The sequence below is a fragment of the Physella acuta genome, unplaced genomic scaffold (assembly GCF_028476545.2).
Source record: "Physella acuta isolate Inbredline_101_S28 unplaced genomic scaffold, ASM2847654v3 ptg000023l, whole genome shotgun sequence".
Lineage (NCBI taxonomy): Eukaryota > Metazoa > Mollusca > Gastropoda > Physidae > Physella > Physella acuta.
The window spans coordinates 355,930-375,805 of NW_026731543.1; the positions used below are offsets into that span (position 1 = coordinate 355,930).

The 19,876-nt window shown below is 34.8% G+C and overlaps 1 protein-coding gene and 1 long non-coding RNA gene across 2 annotated transcripts; both read right to left on the minus strand.

Moving 5' to 3' along the window:
• Positions 1–568: 568 nt before the first annotated feature.
• On the minus strand, positions 569–13,412 carry LOC131940815 (cadherin-99C-like). Its single transcript, XM_059299661.1, has 10 exons — positions 13,378–13,412; positions 5,508–5,590; positions 5,328–5,415; positions 4,968–5,096; positions 4,527–4,603; positions 3,700–3,940; positions 3,134–3,352; positions 2,630–2,746; positions 2,165–2,305; positions 569–972 (listed from the first exon to the last, which is right to left on the minus strand). Exons 5-10 carry the CDS (start codon positions 4,550–4,552, stop codon positions 808–810), a joined length of 909 nt encoding a protein of 302 aa, XP_059155644.1. The 5' UTR covers positions 4,553–4,603; positions 4,968–5,096; positions 5,328–5,415; positions 5,508–5,590; positions 13,378–13,412; the 3' UTR covers positions 569–807.
• Positions 13,413–13,427: 15 nt separating this feature from the next.
• LOC131940819 (uncharacterized) lies at positions 13,428–15,656 on the minus strand. Its single transcript, XR_009386583.1, has 4 exons — positions 15,527–15,656; positions 15,047–15,211; positions 14,600–14,784; positions 13,428–13,504 (listed from the first exon to the last, which is right to left on the minus strand). It is a non-coding gene; the product is annotated as an uncharacterized LOC131940819 (long non-coding RNA).
• Positions 15,657–19,876: the final 4,220 nt, after the last annotated feature.

Here is a 19,876-nt window from a genome sequence, read left to right on the forward strand (position 1 = left end):
AGCAACAGTTTCCTCAACCTCTTGCAACATTCTTAGTAGGTCCTCTTGGCAATACTAGGACATATATTCAAAGTTGATGCAGCCAGTTCTGTTTTTATAGAAGCCACAAATTCCAGATATCTTTTACATTAGCTATCCCATTGGTTGTAATTGTCTTCATTTTACTCTTCTTATGTTGCTTGGTGTAACTCTGTATGGCAGAGTTTCTTCCAGGCATCTCTGCCCCCCCCCCCCCCCGAACAAAATGAAATTTATATAGAAAATATATACTTTTAACAGTGTCTGCCCCTCCCCCACCCCCGAAGAAAGTCTACCGCCCCCCCGAAAATTTCAAGTGCCCCCCCCCCCCCCGGAGAAAAAAGTCTGGAAGAAACACTGCTGTATGGATAAAAACACAAAATTTAAGTTATTGTTGTGATATTCATGAGATGCCTCTTGTAGTTTACATGAAGTTAGCTTGCAATCACTACAGATTTAGAAAAGATTAAAAATTACTTTCATTATTAACAATTTCTGTTGTTCTGTTTTGTCTTTTTACATTAGGCATGATTTTAAATTTGAGGAATTAAAATCTATCATAAATGATAATATTGTTTACTTACCACAGAATGTTCAGTGATTAAATTTTTTGGATAAACTTTGGTAAAAATGTTGATCAGGCTGTGTATTTCCGGAAGAAAAACGTATCTCGGTTGAATTCAAATTCAAAATGGCCAAAAATTGTATTCAAGCTAAAATAAAACTGAGCTTCTGAGCAACTGGACAATCAGAAGTTATTTATAAAAAATATATCCTGCTACAAAAGTATTAAAACTTTCTACTGGAAGTAGAAATTGCAATATTCTCATTTACAGCTGGAATAGTTGTTGAGCTACCTTGGAAAACTGGTGCAGTGTTGCGTTTTACAGTCACAGTGACTGTCCCTGTGGCAGTTAAAGATGGTGTGCCTAAATCAAAGGCAATGACATTGACCTGAAACAAGAACCAATTTTAAACCAAATTTAAATAAAGATTATTTAGTAAGTCCTCCAGGACAAAAGATGGTCAAATCAGTGGAATGTCCCTGAGTCCACCCAGCTATGATGGGTACCTAACTTACGTACTGGAAACAAAGGCAGCTGGGCATAGTGCTGACCACACGATCCCTTCATATGCCAAGGTCAATGAATCAGATGAACTCTACTTCATCTGCCCCATGTGCCTTGGGCATGAACAGGATTAAGAGAGAAGAGATTAATAAGTCCAACTTAAAAGGCAAATTTGGTACAATGTTAAACATGTTGGGTTGGGGATTATTTATACTAGGAATTAAAGTTGTGTTGGTGTTATTCAGTAGTATGATAACCAATAGGGGGTGTGAGAATCAACTAACGGAAAAAATAAAGTGACATTTTTATGTTCGACAATTGAAAGCTCAAGTGAATGTAAGTCAGTTTCATTTGTCAATGGGCGAGGTTGTAATGACAGCATCAGCAGATTTGCTGGTGTGACTAATACAATAAACTTATTCAAGATCTTTAAATCTACATTACTCAATCTATGTTGTGATTGTGTTAGTAGTAGTTTTAAAGTCCTAACATCCAGACCAATAACTGCAGCTGTGCTTACATGCCACCCTAACAAGACAGCAGTCAAAAGGTTTTCAAAGAGTTTTCTACACACTTGATTGTAATGCTCACATAAAATCATAATGGTTAACCCATACATGCACTAAAACAAATATGCCAGAGAAGATTTTAGCCTAAAAACCTATGAAAAATGCTTTAATAATAGTTTGAGTGGTTCAATTTAATCATATGACATAACAAATTATAACACATTTATTAAGGGACATCCACAAAAATGTCTGTTATCCGTCTTCACTAGTAAAGGTAAAAATTCTATGGAGATAAATACTGTCGAATCTATACATTGCATGTGCTGCATAATTGTTATGTGTTTGAAGAAGCATTAACATATTTTAAATTCAGTATGTGGATTCCCACATGGATCCAAACCCCCATCCCCACCCCCAATCCACACACATCCACTTTATTGGACCACATACACCGCTACCCTTTATGATGTGTGGACATCATAAATGGATGACCCTTAAACAATTTTATAAGTTATTTAAAAATGCATATACCATTTTGATTCCCGTATAAAATATGACAAGACTTACAGTATAAGTGTTGACAGTCCTGTCAGCTTGGAGTGAGGATGCAACTGTTAGAATAGCACTCTTCTCACCAACATAGAAGAGGTTGCTAACACTGTTTGGGCTGACACTTTGGACTTTGTACTCTATCCTGTTGTTTGGTGACTGGTCAGAAAAAGATTTGAAATTATCTCACAGATATTGTGTACACCAGTTTTAATTAATACAAAAATCTAGATTTATGTTATTCTTAAAGTTAAATTATTATTTGAATTAGATGTTATTTCGTAATTAAGCTGAACTGAAGTTCACTTTGAAAATATCAGAAATATGACACTGTAACGTTTTTCATTAAAGTTCTGGGGTTCCATTAAACTTGTTTCTTTTTCTTATTTTCTTAAACGCTATAATTATATGATTATATTAAAGAGGATCATGTAAAATGTTTTTTAAAAATAAATGAAACAAAGCAAAAAACTTGAAAATTACAGTCCCATCTGCATCTGTAGCTGTTAAATAACTCAGAGCTGAGCCTATAGCTACAGTTTCCAGTACAGTAACTGTTGCAGAGTATTGTCCAATCACTGGGGGGTTATCATTCATATCCTGAAATATAAAAAAAGTTGCAAGTTGAATAGGGGAGGTAATCTATTCATTAGAGAAGAGGGAAGTAAGTTCCGCAAATATAATTTTTGTTTTAAACAATTTAGATTTTTAAGTTTTAACACTTATACAATTTGAAGATAGTGAAACTTAATTTTCTTGTAGACTTGCATAAATTAAATTTTATTCATATAGGTGGAGCATTAAGGGTTCTCATGGTTAATTAAAGGAAAATAATTTAAACTTTGTAATTTTTAATCCACCATATTACTAACTAAAACCACTAGTAGGCCCTTCCATCGTACCAAATTTGTCTATATAAAAGGATTTTAAAAATTATTCATCTTCCTGTTATACATATGATAAGCTCAACTGAGAAAACATACTAACCAAAACATTGACTGTGACTGAGGCCGTTGTGTACAAAATATTTCCTATCATTCCTTGAGTTGTCACCTGGAAAGTGTAGCGGATTTTCACCTCATAGTCCAGTGCAGTGTTTAAATAAACTCTTGCCTCATTGATCACAGTTTGTACAGAGAAAGCTGAAGAGTCTGCATTATCAGCCAGGACAAAATTGTAGCTCTTAACAGAGTCAGCATCATCAGCCTGTTGAGAAATTTACAGGTTGTCTTTCTTTTATCAATATCAACGTTTTTAAACTAGTTGCTTGAATTGTTTCCTTTAAAGATTTCTCTTCATTAAGCTCATACCTCATAAGTTTTCTTATATATATATTTAGTGATATACTATGTATGTATACTATGTAGGAATGATCTTCAAAGACCAATTATTTTTTACACATGAAATGGACAAAAATACAAAACATAAATAGACATAAATATAAGTTACTGTCTATTTAATAACATGTTTTAATATTCTATAACATTTTAAATTTTCTAGATTGAAAAATGAACTATTTATAAACAGGATTATATATTTTAAAAATGACTAGCCTTAAGAGTTGCCACAAGTATATTTGCAACATTTTCATTAATTGAGACCTCTGTGTTGAGAACTTGGAATAATGGTGGATTGTCTTGAAGATCTAAAATGTTGACTGTGACTGGCACGACTGTAGTCCGTGGGGCATTTCCATTGTCAGAGACTCTAACAACTATCTGGTATTGCTGTTTTGTTTCATAATCAAATATGGCATTGGAAGACAGCTGCCCACTTGATAGGTTTATGGTAAATCTTTAAAGAAAGAGATACAAATACTTTTTTATAGCAAATATCTTTATATATAATTCTCTTCTGGGAGCCGCAAGAAAACAAGCTGTAAACGCGATCCCTACCTCCCCACCCCTACATGATCTTAGTGAGCTATGTTCACTCTAAATGTTTACAAGCAGAGCCAACGATTTTAAACATAAGGTAGGGGGGGTGGGGGAGAGGGGGGTGGGGGTAAGGAAGGGGGGGGGTATGGTCCTTAAAGAGCTACTTATAGTGTTTTAAAGAAATATTTTCAGTGGCAGCGTTGGTACTGTCGAATTCACAAATTATGAATTACTGAAAAGTAGAAAATAAAACAACTAAATAGCGGCGTATGTTATGCCGCGGGCCGGCTCGTTGGAAGTAAGTGTCTTCCTACTTAAAATTTCACATGTAATTTATTCTATCTATTCTGTTGTATACATAGCATTTAAACGCTTTTTGTGTTGCATTATTAGATGATTGTTAAACTTTACAAACAAAACACCTGCATACATTAATTAACAAAGCCCAGTCACACGACAAGACAATATTTAAACTTCACAGAGAAGAGAGCAGGAAAACCTACTTATCAAAGTCCAATGTCTGGACCATGCCATATGTTAGGGCTGAGTTTGGTGTGTTGGGCTCATCAGCATCTGTAGCCTGGTGATAAAACATCAGTTTAAACCTGGGCCAATCTAACATTGTTACTTTTTATTATTAGTGTGGTAGATAATATATTATATTATATTATATTATATATTACTATTAGTGTCACATTATTACTTTATATTATTCTTGGTATCATATACATTATACTAACTATATTATAGTTAGTATTAGTTTTTCAACTTAAATAGTAACAAACTATACCTCTGAAGTGTTAATTAAGTTTAAAGCTGGCAATTTAAACAACTAAAAACACTTTTTCATGCATATTTTGTAAAAAATAAAAATATTCATAGAAACTTCACATAGTTAAAAAGTTTAGATTTTATGTCGACCAGGTGAATCCTAAAACACTTACTGAAACTGAGCCAACAATTGTGGTCACTGGTTGGTTTTCTTGTATACTGAAAGTGTACTGGCTTTGTCCAAATGCAGGGCTGTTGTCATTGATGTCTTGTACAATTATAATGACAGTAGCTGTAGCAGTCTAAAAATATGGGGAAAAATAAGCTTAAAGTAATCACTTGTGTTATGTGACAGCCTTAAAATGCAACTTTATATAAAAACCAGATAATTAATCTGTGTAACACCAATTAGTCAGCAATAAGATGTATTATAAAAATCAAGATCTTGTAAAATAATTTCAAATTTTTTTCTGTTCATTGACTTTTTAAAATCATTTATACAAGGTTTTAAAAACAAAGATAAAAATATTTACATTTCCTTGAGGGTCTGCAACTCTTACAGTAACAGTATGTTGGGGAATTACTTCTCTGTCAAACTGCTTAACATTGAATAAGCTTAACCTGCATGTTTAAAAACAATGAATTAACATATGAAATACATTTAAAAAAGTAAAAACAATATATACAAATATGAATGGTAAAAATGTACCAACCCACTTATGTAGACATATCTGTCAGCAGTAAGTTCAGTTGAAGTAAATACCAACTGATTCAGTGGTGTATCTGGGTCACTAACCTAGAAACAAAATTATGGGATATCCTACATGTAAAAATTGTAAATGCTCAACTAAATCAAATGTGAACCTAGGTAACTTGAAAAATATTTATATTTTAAAGGAATTAAGGTTTTACGATTATAAAAAAACTATTTGTTTTTATATAACACTGCATTTACACTTTGGACATGTATACTATTGTGACCTACTTAGGTCCAGTAATGTTTTATTTTGACATTGTATAATACCTTATATGGATTGATGGTGCAACTACCGAAATTTTTCCACTGTCTTATTAAGGGTGTCTAGGACCCAGAAATTTTCCATAAAGATCTGATTGATATATTCTGGTCAGATGACCATCCCAACCAATGGCTACATGAGTTGAGGATAACCTCCCCTGTTGCATAAGTCTTTATCTGAATGGCACACACGCAACACGAGGCAGTCTATCTTGATCAAACGGTCTATTAAGACCAAGCCGTCCATTTTGTCCGGCAATAGATTCTGACCATTTGAACGTGAGAGAACTTAAGTCCTGTGTGTGCTAGGCTTTCTTAAGTTGATTTAATCTTCTAGTATAATATTACTTGTCGCCAAGTGATTCATGAAGCTATAGCAGTGTTGTGTGACCTGTGGCTATTTTTATACAGTGCTAAAATCTGTGATAGTGTTTTTTCTTACGCTTTGTAAGTTGGGTTTTGTTAATTCCTAAATTAAATATTTTATCTAGTTTAACCTAGTGTTCTGCCACAACTGTGTTCGCTTATTAAAGGTTGTATGCAGATTGGATGAGTTGCTAACTTCAATAGTATCACTAGTTTTCCCTAGACATTGAGTTCGAGCCCTAGTGTGTTGTTGAATTAGTGTTCATCCATTTAGGCTTTAAGTCATTTGCATATTACCCCGAAAAAAGAATCCGGGGACGTTCACCATCTATCTGGCTGATAGATAGGTAAACGTTACAAAGTGGGGGCCCGTCCGGGATTTAATCTGTCGTTCCAGTTGTTGGTTATATCAGTTAAACACTAAGTAGTTTGATTTAGTTGTTTTTCTATCCAGTAGCGCCGTGTTCTTACAACGCGCGCAAGGCTAGAGGTATCTAGGTCAATAGCCAGACGTGTCACGATAGGAGGTCAAGTACACGGCCCAACGCTCCGTGTTAAGTTAGAGAATCTAGGCTTGTATTGATTTTGAAAGTTAGTGTTATGGAATCTTTTTTGGCTAATCCCACTGTTGAGGATGTAGAAAAGTTGAGTAGAAAAGTTTTCGTTAGTGTTGTTAAGGAATTGAAATTGGATTATTCTGTTACGCAGAAGTCAGAGGTGTTGAGAGATAAAATTGTTGTTCATTTTATTAATGAAGGGGTATTTGATGAAAGTTTGTTAGCTGGTGTGTTACTCCGCGAGGAGAAACCTCTAGAGAAGGTAGAATTAGAAGCTAGAATTGCTTTAGAGAAGGAGAAAGTTGCTTTAGAGAAGGAGAAAGTTGCTTTAGAGAAGGCTTTAAAAGAACAGGAGTTAGAGGCTAAAATTGCTTTAGATAAGAGGAGGTTGGAATTAGAGTTTGGTCAAGTTAGTGATGTCACTTCTCTGGTAGATCCAAAAAAGTTGTCGGTGGGGCAAGTGATTGCCAAATTTGGGAAATTAGTTCCTAAGTTTGATGAAACAGATTTGGTCGTTTTCTTTAACTCATTTGAGAGTTTAGCGAAGACATGTGAATGGCCCGAAACTTCCATTACTGCTTTATTGAGCTCGGTCCTTACTGGGAAAGCTGCAAAAACATACCAGGCACTCTCTCACGACGTTCAAAATAACTATAGTTTGGTCAAGACTGCCATTTTGAAGGCCTACGAACTGACGCCCGAGGCCTATCGGATGAAATTCCGAGCACTCCGCAAGTTACCCACTCAATCATATGTGGAGTTTCTCTTTGAAAAGGAGAAAATATTCTCAAGGTGGCTACACTCTGAGGAAGTTTCTGAGTTTGAGAAACTCAGGTCACTTATCCTAAGGGAAGAATTCCTAACGTCCCTGCCTGAAGAGATACGACTACACATACTGGATAACAAGATAATTGACATCCAAAAGGCTGCTGAGTCGGCTGACACATATATGTTGGTGCATAAGAAACCACCAGTGTCAGGAAACCGCCTCAACCCCGTGCTTCCCCTTTTTGGCAGCAATCCTCCTGTTGGCCAACACGTGAAGGCATTACAGTCCAGAGAGAAACCAAGATCAACTCTCAATCGTCGAGCAGTATGCCAGTTCTGCAAAAGACCTGGTCATCTTGTCAAGGACTGTTACAAACGTCGTCAATATAACAGAGAGGTGGTGCGTACTTCTGCGCACTATGCTCTATCCCCTCAAGCAGCCAGTTCAACTATGAACTCTAGAATTCTAAAGGACTCTAACCCTAAGTGTCCGCAAGAAGGTAGTCCAGTCTCCACACATTATGTGCAGTCACATTTTGACTGTTCTCGCCACCATCCAGTTTCTTCCGAGTCTACCGATCTCGAGGGATCGAGAAAAGTTGACTTTTCATCTTTCATTGCCGAAGCCATCATTAGCAAACCAGGTGATCCGTTGTCTCAGAAGAATATCACCGTCCTAAGAGACACAGGAGCGTCACAATCACTTCTTTTGAAAAGTTCAATGGACATTACACCTGAGACGAACACCGGAAGGATTTCCATTATCCAGGGAGTGGGGACAAAATCTACTGTCGTCCCTCTACACAAGTTTGCCCTGAAACATCATCTCGTCGAAGGTGAAGTCATTTTAGGTGTGATAGATAGTATTCCTGTCCCAGGAGTACACCTACTTCTAGGGAATGACCTTGCGGGAAGCAAAGTATACCCCTGTACGGTTCCAAACCCCTTGTCAACAGTTCCAGATAATGATAATGAACTGTATCCTGCATGTGTGGTGACAAGAAGCCAGACCAAACAATTGGCTGACACAACGTCTGAACCACACCTACCATCATCAAGAAATTCGACTCCCAAACTGGAGTCTATGCTTCCAGAAAACACTAGCCTGGGCTTACCCCTGAGGATATCTCAGGAAGACATCATTAAAGCTCAACAAGTCGACGCGGAACTCAAAGCAATGGTCGAAAAATCTCTATCATCTGACGATGGGGAATATTTCTCCGAGAACGGCCTCTTCTTTCGTCGCTCTGTACCAGTGGATGCCTCACCAGCCGAACCATGGTTGGGTAAAAACCAACTGTGGGTCCTTCCACCTTATCGGCATGAAATACTTAAACTGGCACATGACCATCCAATGTCAGCGCACCCAGGAATCACTAAAACGACGGCGAAGATCAAAGAACTGTTCTTTTGGCCCAAAACGAGAAATGAGGTGTCGCGTTACTGCAAAAGTTGCTCGAACTGTCAGTTGGCCGGAAAGCCAAACCAGAAAATTCCTAAGGCCCCTTTGAGTCCGATTCCTGTATTAGAAGAACCCTTTTCTAAAATCGTCATGGACTGTGTAGGTCCCTTGCCTAAAACCAAGGCGGGCAACGAGTACCTACTTACCTTTATGTGTTCAAGTACCCGTTTTCCCGAGGCGTTCCCCTTACGGAACATTAAGGCAAAGACTGTAGTCAGAGCCATGACCCGGTTCTTCACTACCTTTGGATTACCTAGAATCGTGCAAACAGATCAAGGCAGCAACTTCACCAGTCACCATTTTCAGGAAGCACTAGCCAAGCTAGGCGTTACCCACATCACCAGCTCAGCCTACCACCCTCAGTCTCAAGGCGTACTTGAGAGGTTCCACCAAACCCTCAAAACCATGCTAAGAACATTCGCTAAAAGTAACACCCAATGGGATGAGACTGTTCCTTGGATTATTTTCGCCGCGAGGGACTGTGTCCAGGACTCTTTAGGCTACTCTCCTTTTCAACTTGTGTTTGGACATTCTGTCCGTGGTCCCCTGAAGCTGATACACGAACGGTGGACAGGTACCAACGATCATCCAGTGGAAAGCTTTGACGATTTTCACGTTCGACTGAAAGCCGTGTGCGAAATGGCTCACAAGAACTTAAGAAGGGCCCAAGTGAGAATGAAAGAACTGTATGATAAGAGTTCTCGTAAACGAACATTCAATCCAGGCGAGAAAGTTCTTGTGTTAGTGCCTAATCTGAACAATGCGTTATCCTTGAGATATTGTGGACCCTTTACTGTGCATTCAAAATTAAGTGATTTGAACTATGTTGTCAATACGCCTGACAGAAGAAAGAAACAGACAGTGTATCATGTTAACTCACTGAAAAAGTATTATGATAATTGTAACAATTTTCATTCCACAGCTAAAATTACTTTACCTGTATGTTCAAATGTTTCTGATGATGTGATACATGATAAATTGAAACCCCCAAAATTGGTAAAATCTTCCTTTTTAGATCATCTAAATGACCACCTTATGCATTTGTCCACAGAGGAAAGCCATAAATTGTCTGAAGTTAATTTTACTGTAAACCTGCATAAAAGTGATTTCTGTAAAGCTTCAATTACCTATTTGGGTTATCAAGTGGGAACGAACCAAGTTCGGCCCATTGAAGCTAAAGTAGATGCTATTGTAAGGTTACCTCCTCCCAAAAATTGTAAAGAAATCAAAAAGTTCCTTGGGATGGCTGGTTACTATAGGCGGTTCTGTCAAAACTTTTCAGCTGTTGCTGAACCTCTTACTGCATTATTGAAAAAGGGTGTTGAGTTTGAATGGTCAACTAAATGTCATGAAGCTTTTTTAACCATTAAATCATTTTTATCTAATGCTCCTGTTATGGCTGCACCAGATTTCAGCAAGCCCTTTAAACTTGCCATTGATGCTAGCAACTTAGCCATTGGCTCAGTCCTATTTCAAGAAGACAACATGGGAATTGACCATCCCATTGCCTTTTTTTTCCAGGAAGTTAAATGAGAACCAAAAGAATTACTCTACTATTGAAAAAGAAGCTTTAGCTTTGGTTTTGTCCTTACAACATTTTGAAGTCTATGTCTCTTCTTCAACCAATCCAGTCAGAGTGTTTTCTGACCATGATCCCCTGAAATTTACCTCTAAGTTAGGACAGACAAATCAAAGAATATTGAGATGGTGTTTATATTTCCAAAATTTTAATCTGGAAATTTCACACATTAAGGGTAGTGATAATGTTGTGGCTGATTGTTTGTCAAGGATGTAAAATCTTATTGCACACATTGATCATGTGACATGTTTTGTGGTTCATTAAGACCATACACAAGTGTTGTGTTTTCACATGAAAATGAGTGGTATGAGTTTTGAATTTTTCAAAATTCCAATCCTGTTGAATATTTTGTTTATTTTCAGGTGAACCTTAATTAAAGGTGGTTTTTGATTATATGTAATCTTTTATGATAATATGTCTCATATGACTCATTTGATATTGTAGCTAGTCATTGAAATAAAGGTCTTACCCTGGCGGGTTTACCACTTTTAATATCCACATGGAAATATTGTAATACCCTTTTCTGAGGGATTTTGATGTATAATTACCTTTTGAAGGGTTACTCCCCTTTCACCAATTGTAAAAGTTTGAGTTACTTCCCTTTTATGTTCAAGGATATTTTCAACTGGTATTAAGATTTTGATTGCCTACATTTGTAAGACATTTTTTTATTTTCATTGCCAGATTGGTTCCTTATGTATGTTTTTGTGGAACCTATCTGTCACTTCCAAAAAGGGAGGGGATGTGACCTACTTAGGTCCAGTAATGTTTTATTTTGACCTTGTATAATACCTTATATGGATTGATGGTGCAACTACCGAAATTTTTCCACTGTCTTATTAAGGGTGTCTAGGACCCAGAAATTTTCCATAAAGATCTGATTGATTGATTCTGGTCAGATGACCATCCCAACCAATGGCTACATGAGTTGAGGATAACCTCCCCTGTTGCACAAGTCTTTATCTGAATGGCACACACGCAACACGAGGCAGTCTATCTTGATCAAACGGTCTATTAAGACCAAGCCGTCCATTTTGTCCGGCAATAGATTCTGACCATTTGAACGTGAGAGAACTTAAGTCCTGTGTGTGCTAGGCTTTCTTAAGTTGATTTAGTCTTCTAGTATAATATTACTTGTCGCCAAGTGATTCATGAAGCTATAGCAGTGTTGTGTGACCTGTGGCTATTTTTATACAGTGCTAAAATCTGTGATAGTGTTTTTTCTTACGCTTTGTAAGTTGGGTTTTGTTAATTCCTAAATTAAATATTTTATCTAGTTTAACCTAGTGTTCTGCCACAACTGTGTTCGCTTATTAAAGGTTGTATGCAGATTGGATGAGTTGCTAACTTCAATAGTATCACTAGTTTTCCCTAGACATTGAGTTCGAGCCCTAGTGTGTTGTTGAATTAGTGTTCATCCATTTAGGCTTTAAGTCATTTGCATATTACCCCGAAAAAAGAATCCGGGGACGTTCACCATCTATCTGGCTGATAGATAGGTAAACGTTACACTATACACATTTCTAGAACACAAAGTCCGCCAAAAGTTAATTTTTTCTGGAACCATTTTCTCCACAGAACATGTATAGTTTAACTTTCACATTCTGGACATGTTATAGAAATTTTTATAAATCAAGCATGACCTTTTACCTGGAGCATCTGCTATATAGGCCCAGATAATTAAAATAAAGAAGAAATCAAAGTAAAAAAAAATGTAGATAGTGGCACGCAGCTTTATTTTTTAAAGGACAATGGTGTAGCCATGGTGCTTTTGATTCAACAATAAATTATTTTAAAAATTAGAAAAAACAAAAATATTTTTAAATTTTAAAATTTAATCCATCAGAATTGTTATTAACATGCATCTCTATAATCATGTAAGTTTTTATTGAATTCACATAAGCTATCTTTGAGTTATTTATATGTTAAAAAGGTAAAATTAAAGATGGCCCCCATCACCATGGCTATAGCAGGAAATTTTGCCAAAAATTGCATCTGCCAAGCTCATTTAATGTATTGAGATCGAGTTATAACAATACTGAGTTTATTTTTAAGAATAAAAGTAGATCTAGATTTTAGAGTTGGGCCTATGACACTTATTCCTCCCCTTCCCCTGTCTATTTATGTTAATTATGTCCCAATTTAAACCTAAATAATTAGCCAATCACTTTTTTATCTGCCTGTTTTTATAGTGTGATCCCCACTAGCACATTCTGGTGGGCCAATAGATTTATTCATCTGTCAGACGGAAACTGAGAATATGTTGATACACTTAAAACAAAATATTGGTAAAGGAAAAATTGAAGATAAATTTGGTTAAATTATATTTTTTTAATTAATTATTATTTATTTAATTACAACCTAATCTGGTTTTCAGACAAAATTGTAAAGCATTAGACATTACAATTTTTCATTTAAAAGAATTTGGGATTTAATTAAAGAAATACCAAATAATTACATAAATGTAATTTTTAGTAGGGCCCAGAGAAAATTTTAAATTGTGTGCTCAAAAACTCAAGATCAGTATGTATAAAATCAACTGAGAGCTAGAAATTAGGCCTGGAATTTGCTTACTATGTTCAGACTCATGCGCATTCGTCTGAAAATTCAGAACATGTCGTTTTCATTCAGTGAGCAAAAACAAAAGACCCAGAACATAAAAACGGGCATGGTTTTTTGACCTGCGACTCAGAAGATGTTCCATATCCCCATAACATGTTTAGTATACACTGAAGTAGGTCAAGTGTAGTATTAGTATACATGTCATAAATGTAAACACTGTGTAAGCCTTATTCCTGTAAAATAGAATGACATGTATACACAGTTTACTCACAGGTAAGTCAAAGAGCCTTGAGTTATTGAGGACCCCTTCACTAACATAAATGGTGTAGCTGGGGGAGGTGAAAGCTGGAGCTTGGTTGGCTAGTGGGACCACAGTCACGACAACAGCAGCTTCAGCACTGGGGGTACATAAGAAATTATCTAACAATTACTTTATTAGTACACAAGAATTTATTTGATACTTATTGTTTGAGTTAATTTAAAAATTTGAATATGTAATGTTGTGGTTTATAAGACTTGTTTAGATGTGGTGTTGGGGTATTTAAATTTGATGTGATGTGCTAGCAATTGTGTTGTGTAAACATGTAGTAAATGAAATTTCCAAATTTACTTGTAAAATATTTCATAAATTGTTAGGTTTTATAATTTTTATTGCTATAAATGTTTTGAATATTCTTTTACAAAAATTATTGTATTTTTAAAAATAATTTTTTTACAGAAATTGCAATTTTTATTGACATAATTTATAATTTAGGTAATCTATCGTTTTGGGTACGTAAAATCGCCCGCGGCTATTAATGTACGAAAACGTTACCTCATTGTCAAGGCTGTAATAGAAGTATATTGTGATATGTTTGTGTCAAATATTATAGATACATGAATAATGAACCTAAATCAATGGCTAAATATATCAATATAGGCCAGAAATTGACTTTAAACAGCAGTGTCTGCAAGCAAGATTTGCTATATAAACAGCAGCCATTTGTAAAATAGAGTGACTTCCGCCTGAATCTCGGCTATAAGTCTATAAAAATAAAACTAACAAGATGTCTGCTATAGTAAATGAGCATGGTTGCATCTGTTGGAAACATCGCTGGTGTTAATTTATTACTGAAAAGTTTTAATTCAATTATTTAAAAACCGGTACATAAATGAAACAAGGAAATATTTTGGTATTTTTCAAAACATAAATCCTCCTCAAAATGTGAAATAATTATTAAAATGTAAGGAGTCACCTGTTTTTCACATTACTAGTCGCGGGCGATTTTACGTACCTAAAACGATAGATTACCATAATTTAATTTATTTATAAGAGAGTATTGTCTTATATTATATTTTTTAACTTAAAAAGTATAATTATAGTAGTGTAATAGTAAACATCAACTAAATATTATAGCAAATAGACAAGTAATTTTTATGATAAAACATGCTTTCACAGAAATAAAAGAGCTTCTGAAACGTTTTATGTGAAGTATCTATAAATTAAATCAAACCTTAGGAGTGGTGTCCCCCCATCAGAAACATTAACGTAAACAGTGTACACTTCTCCTGCAGTGACTGCCCCTTGTAGTTTGACCAGGCCAGTACTAAGTACACTAAATTTGGCAGCACTGACAGCAGGAGACACACGTTTAAGTGAATAAGTCAAGGCTGGTCCATCCTGGTCTGTTGCAGTCACCTGTAGTTGGGGAAAATTTTCTTTGTATTAAAGGTCTTTTTTTGAAACTAAATAAATTTTAAAAATTATATTTAAAAATTTGATGAATATTGTTTTATTCTTTAGACTTCGAGCAATATTCACTTAAAAATAATTTCAAAATATTTTTATTTAGGTCCTACATAATTTAAAATATTTTAATTTTACCATAAAAACAGCATTTAGAATATAGTTATATATATATATATATATATATATATATTAAATAGTGCAAAATACTTACTGTAACAAGATCACGGATTACTGTAGTATAGTTTCCTTGAGGCACTTGAATGATGTAGCTATCAGTAGACAGAACACTAGGAGCCACATCGTTGACATTTAGTACATTCACAGACACTGTTGCTGTGGCTGCAAACTTTTCTGCTGTCTGTTCTGTTATTACAACCTTACCAGAATAAAAATAACACTTGGCGCTTAAAACATGGAAGGCAATTATTATTAACTCAAACTTTTACTAAAGCTTATATTGTAAAAACCCCATATAATAAAACAGAGTGATATGCTCCACCCATTGTATGTAAATGTGTCAACTCACAGTAGCACTGAACATGGCCAGGCGTATGACAACTCTGGAGCTTAAGATATCTAAACTCCCATGATCCAACCAGAATACTCATTTTTTTTAAATTATAAAACATTACAAAATTCTCAGAAAAATAACATTGTTATAACGTCTACATAAATAGATTCAATCACTTACAGTAAGAGTGTAGGCTTTAGTCTGTTCATGATCCAGTGCATTATTAGTGGTCAGTCTTACATAACCATCTGGTCCAACTGTGAAAGGCCCCCCAGTAGTGCTGTAGGTATATGTTGTAGGGGGATCTGTTCCTGTCTAAAACACATCAAAACATGTTTTAGGTATATGTTGTAGAGGATCTGTCCCAGTCTAAAACACATCAAAACATGTTTTAGGTATATGTAGTAGGGGGATCTGTCCCTGTCTAAAACACATCAAAACATGTTTTAGGTATATGTTGTAGAGGATCTGTCCCAGTCTAAAACACATCAAAACATGTTTTAGGTATGTGTTGATCTGTTCCTGTCTAAAACACATCAAAACATGTTTTAGGTATATGTTGTAGGGGGATATGTCCCTGTCTAAAACACATCAAAACATGTTTTAGGTATATGTTGTAGGGGGATCTGTTCCAGTCTAAAACACATCAAAACATGTTTTAGGTATATGATGTAGGGGGATCTGTCCCTGTCTAAAACACATCAAAACATGTTTTAGGTATATGTTGTAGGGGGATCTGTTCCTGTCTAAAACACATCAAAACATGTATACAACATTCATGCAAATACAATACAATATTAATTCAATACTTAATCTCAGTAGAGCCAACCCAGTATAACTTTTGGTAAATACAAGTAGTGTAGGACCTACAGCTAAAACAAGGCGGTGACAACCTACCACATCAGGATCTTGAAATGTCAGCTTGAAGGCGTTTGTAACACTGATGCTGTCAGATACCAAGGTCAAGGCTGGAGAGTTCTCATAGATGTAGCCAACCCCACTGGCTGGTGTGATGGTGGGTGAGTACTGGTTTGTGGGAGTTATCTGAACTGACACTATGGCATATTCTTCTCTGCGATTAAACGACTGCTCCATCGCCTGAAAAATAAGTTTAGAATATGTAAAATACAAAATTATTAAGTACAAGTGTTGGATTTAAAAAATTAATAAGATAACGAAGAAATAAACAACATTTATTAACTAAAACCAAAAAATTAATAGCTTTAAGTTTTAAATTTTAATGTAACACAATCTTATGATTTTATTTTAAAATCAGAAAGTTTGCATCAGCTGTAAGTAATGCAAGAAGAGGATATAAGTTGTGAGAAGCACAAACTGATTTTATAATGATACACCTTGAAACAGTGTTATCCTTTATTTATCAAATAATAATAAACATTAGAAATGGTTAAATGTATATATTTAAAAAACTAAATGACAAATACCCAGAAAACTTTTGAAACCATTGATTTACCACAATGATAAGTTCCAGATTTGAGACAACAGATCTAGTCAGAACACTTCCAGCTTTCTTCACAATTCTACACCTGTACTGCTTGCTGGTGCCTATCTGGATGGCTGTAGCTGTGAAATAGTCTGTGTACCCTGCTGGTTCAGCTGGAAGTAAACAAATATAGACATGTTACTTTAAATATTTAAATCATTTTGATTTTTCTTTAGGTCTTTACAAACATTCAACTGTTTTTTTTCTTTCTCATCACTACCCCTTTATGAAATGCTAAAGTTGTTTGTTATTTTAAAATAATGAATACATTTCTTTGTAACTTTTAAGTTAGATTTGACTGAAGTTAAAAAATAAGAGTAAAATATTTTGAAAATGTAATGCGATATTCAAATTATACTTAAAATAATTTTCTACTTACTGTTTTTTATAATACAAGCAATTGGTGAGTTTAGAGTGTCTCGATCTTGCATTATTATACTTATGTTATCTGCATTATTAGGAACTGCTGGAACTGGCCGAAAGAACAACTCTTCATCCTAAAAAAATATTAATTTCATTTTATTGATAGTTACTTTAATTTCAAACATTTAATAACACATTTTTAATATATAGATTTTTGTTTACTAATGTAATGAAAGAAATGACCTACTTGGTTAGTCCCTGAGAGTATTGTTGTGGTGTACTTAGGTCTGATACAAAAAGGATAGAACTGTTCATAACTGAGTATACATGAATCATACACAAACTCAGGACCCAGATCATCTCCATCCAAAATTTTTACAGTCAATGTTGTCATACTTGATCTTCGCAGACTTGCATTAGCAGCATTGTCCTGGTCCCAACAACAATACAGTTTATAAGATTTGATGTTTGTGTTATTCAATTAAAACTTGCAAATGTTGATTAAAAGTAAAAGATAGTTTTTATATTTACCCTTGCGATCACATTGATAATGTAGAAAGTCTTGCTAGCATCTCTGGTCACATTGTACATGCTCTCAAAGTCCAGAAATCCTTTTATGTTTATAATACCTTCTTGATCAGATGGCAAGGAAAAGTATTGTGTGCCGTTTTTAAACTAGAAAAAAGTTGCTTACATTTTAATAAATAAATATAAAAAACCTTTATAACAAGCTTTTGAATGCACTGAAAATAAGAAAATAAAACAACTTAAATTGCATATACTAGATATAGGAAAATTCAAGCAAATGTTGTAAACTGAAGTGACAGTATCCAGCAGTAAAAAATGAAAATATTTACCTGTGTGGTTGCATCATCACTTAAAATGTAAACAATTTGTGAGTTTGGACCTTCATCTCTGTCAGTGGCAGAAATGGCACGGTAGACAGTTACACCAATAGGGGTCAGCTAAAATATAATAGATCTATACATAATTTTAAATCAAGCAGAACTTTTTAGTTAGTTTTTGGGTTTAAAATTTATAAATTTTAATAGGTGATAAATACAAAAACACAAAATCAAAAATCAAATGCTTAATCAAGTTATTTAATAAATTTTACCTCATTAACTTCCACTCCATAAGGAGCATTCAAAAACTGTGGTGTGTTATCATTTATATCAGTTATCAAAACCTTTAGATATTTGTATAATGTCTGAAAGTAAAAATACAACAGTATAAAAATGATATTGGTAAACAAAAGTGGGCATAGTTCTTCCAGGCATCTCTTCAGGGGAGGGTAAACAACCCTCACCCCACCTCCCCCCCCCCCCCCCAAAGAAAGTCTACCGCTACCCCGAACAAAATGCAATTTATATTGAAAATATATACTTTTGACAGTGTCCGCCCCACCCCCCCGAAAAATTGTTATCTCCCCCCCCCAATTTAAAGGGTACCCCCGGAGATAAAGTGTTTTGAAGAAAGTAGGGGGTTAGGTAACCATTTAAGATAAGTAGCTCATGCAAGTCTTTAAATTCTCACATGATCTTTTTTTGTAACCTAACTGTAGTAAATGAAACCTTGCTGTGTATTGAAAAAGGGGCATCCATCAATTTATATTGCACAAAAAAAATGGTATTTTAACTGGTATACACAACTTACCGCAGAATCAGGATTTGTTTGGCAAGCCACCTGGTACTGAAGTAAATTTACATCATCTTCTGTTGCAGACGTGGGACCCTGTTAAAATAAGTGCATTTTTTATATAAATTGTATATGATAAAGGCTTAGGCATGAATTGTAATGAATACATAGCTTCAATGAGTGGAAATAGAAAACCAAAATGAATATATACAAATAACCAACAGTAATTAGTCTAATATATTTAAAACCTAAAAAACATAACTCAAAATTAAAAAAGTTCTTACATCACGATCAATGCCCCGTGTCATGATTAATCTGTAGTTTCCTGCAACATATCTTACTTCAAAATAATTTTGAAATGGATATTGTGGTGGCGTATCTTTATCATTTCCAACAGTCACATTATGCAGTTCTTGTGAAGAAGCCAACAGAACTTGAGAATAAACTGGATATACATTTTTTAAAATTAATAAGTTTTTAGAGGCTTGTTTTGTCAAGACTTAGATCTATCTATAACTAGATTCTCTACATATTTGTTTTGATTAAATTTAAGGATATTAATATAAAAATGGGATGGCATGACCTAGCGGAAGAGAGCTAGACTGCCCAAAAGTCTCAAGTTTGAATCCGGGTTCAAGATCTGATGTGTACCTAACTTGCGTTAGAGAAACACAAGTGGTTGGGCATAAAACTGACCACACTATCCCTTCATATTTCATATTTCGTGGTCTCTGAAGCAGATGAACTCTACTTCATCTTCCCCATGTGTTTTGGGCACAAATGAGAAATGTTGATGATGAATATAAAAATAGTGTTCCCTTAGAAACCAAAGAAATTAAAATAGAAATGGTTCTATAGCAGTAGTCTACATACTCCCATTCATTACATAGTTTTATACATAGCAACAAAAAATCTTTTTATGAAAATAAACTTTTTAATATTATTACAAAAATGATTAAAAATAATTTAAAACATAAAAAACCCACACACGCTAAAGAAAAACGTTACTTACCTGCATCGGTCAG

Coding starts and splice junctions, on each gene's coding strand:
- LOC131940815 (XM_059299661.1), bottom strand. CDS start 4,552: ATGGTCCAGACATTGGACTTTGATAA. Junction 3,941..4,526: donor CAGACATTGGACTTTGATAA/GTAGGTTTTCCT, acceptor CTTTCTTTAAAG/ATTTACCATAAACCTATCAA. Junction 2,747..3,133: donor CAGTCACAGTCAATGTTTTG/GTTAGTATGTTT, acceptor TTTATATTTCAG/GATATGAATGATAACCCCCC.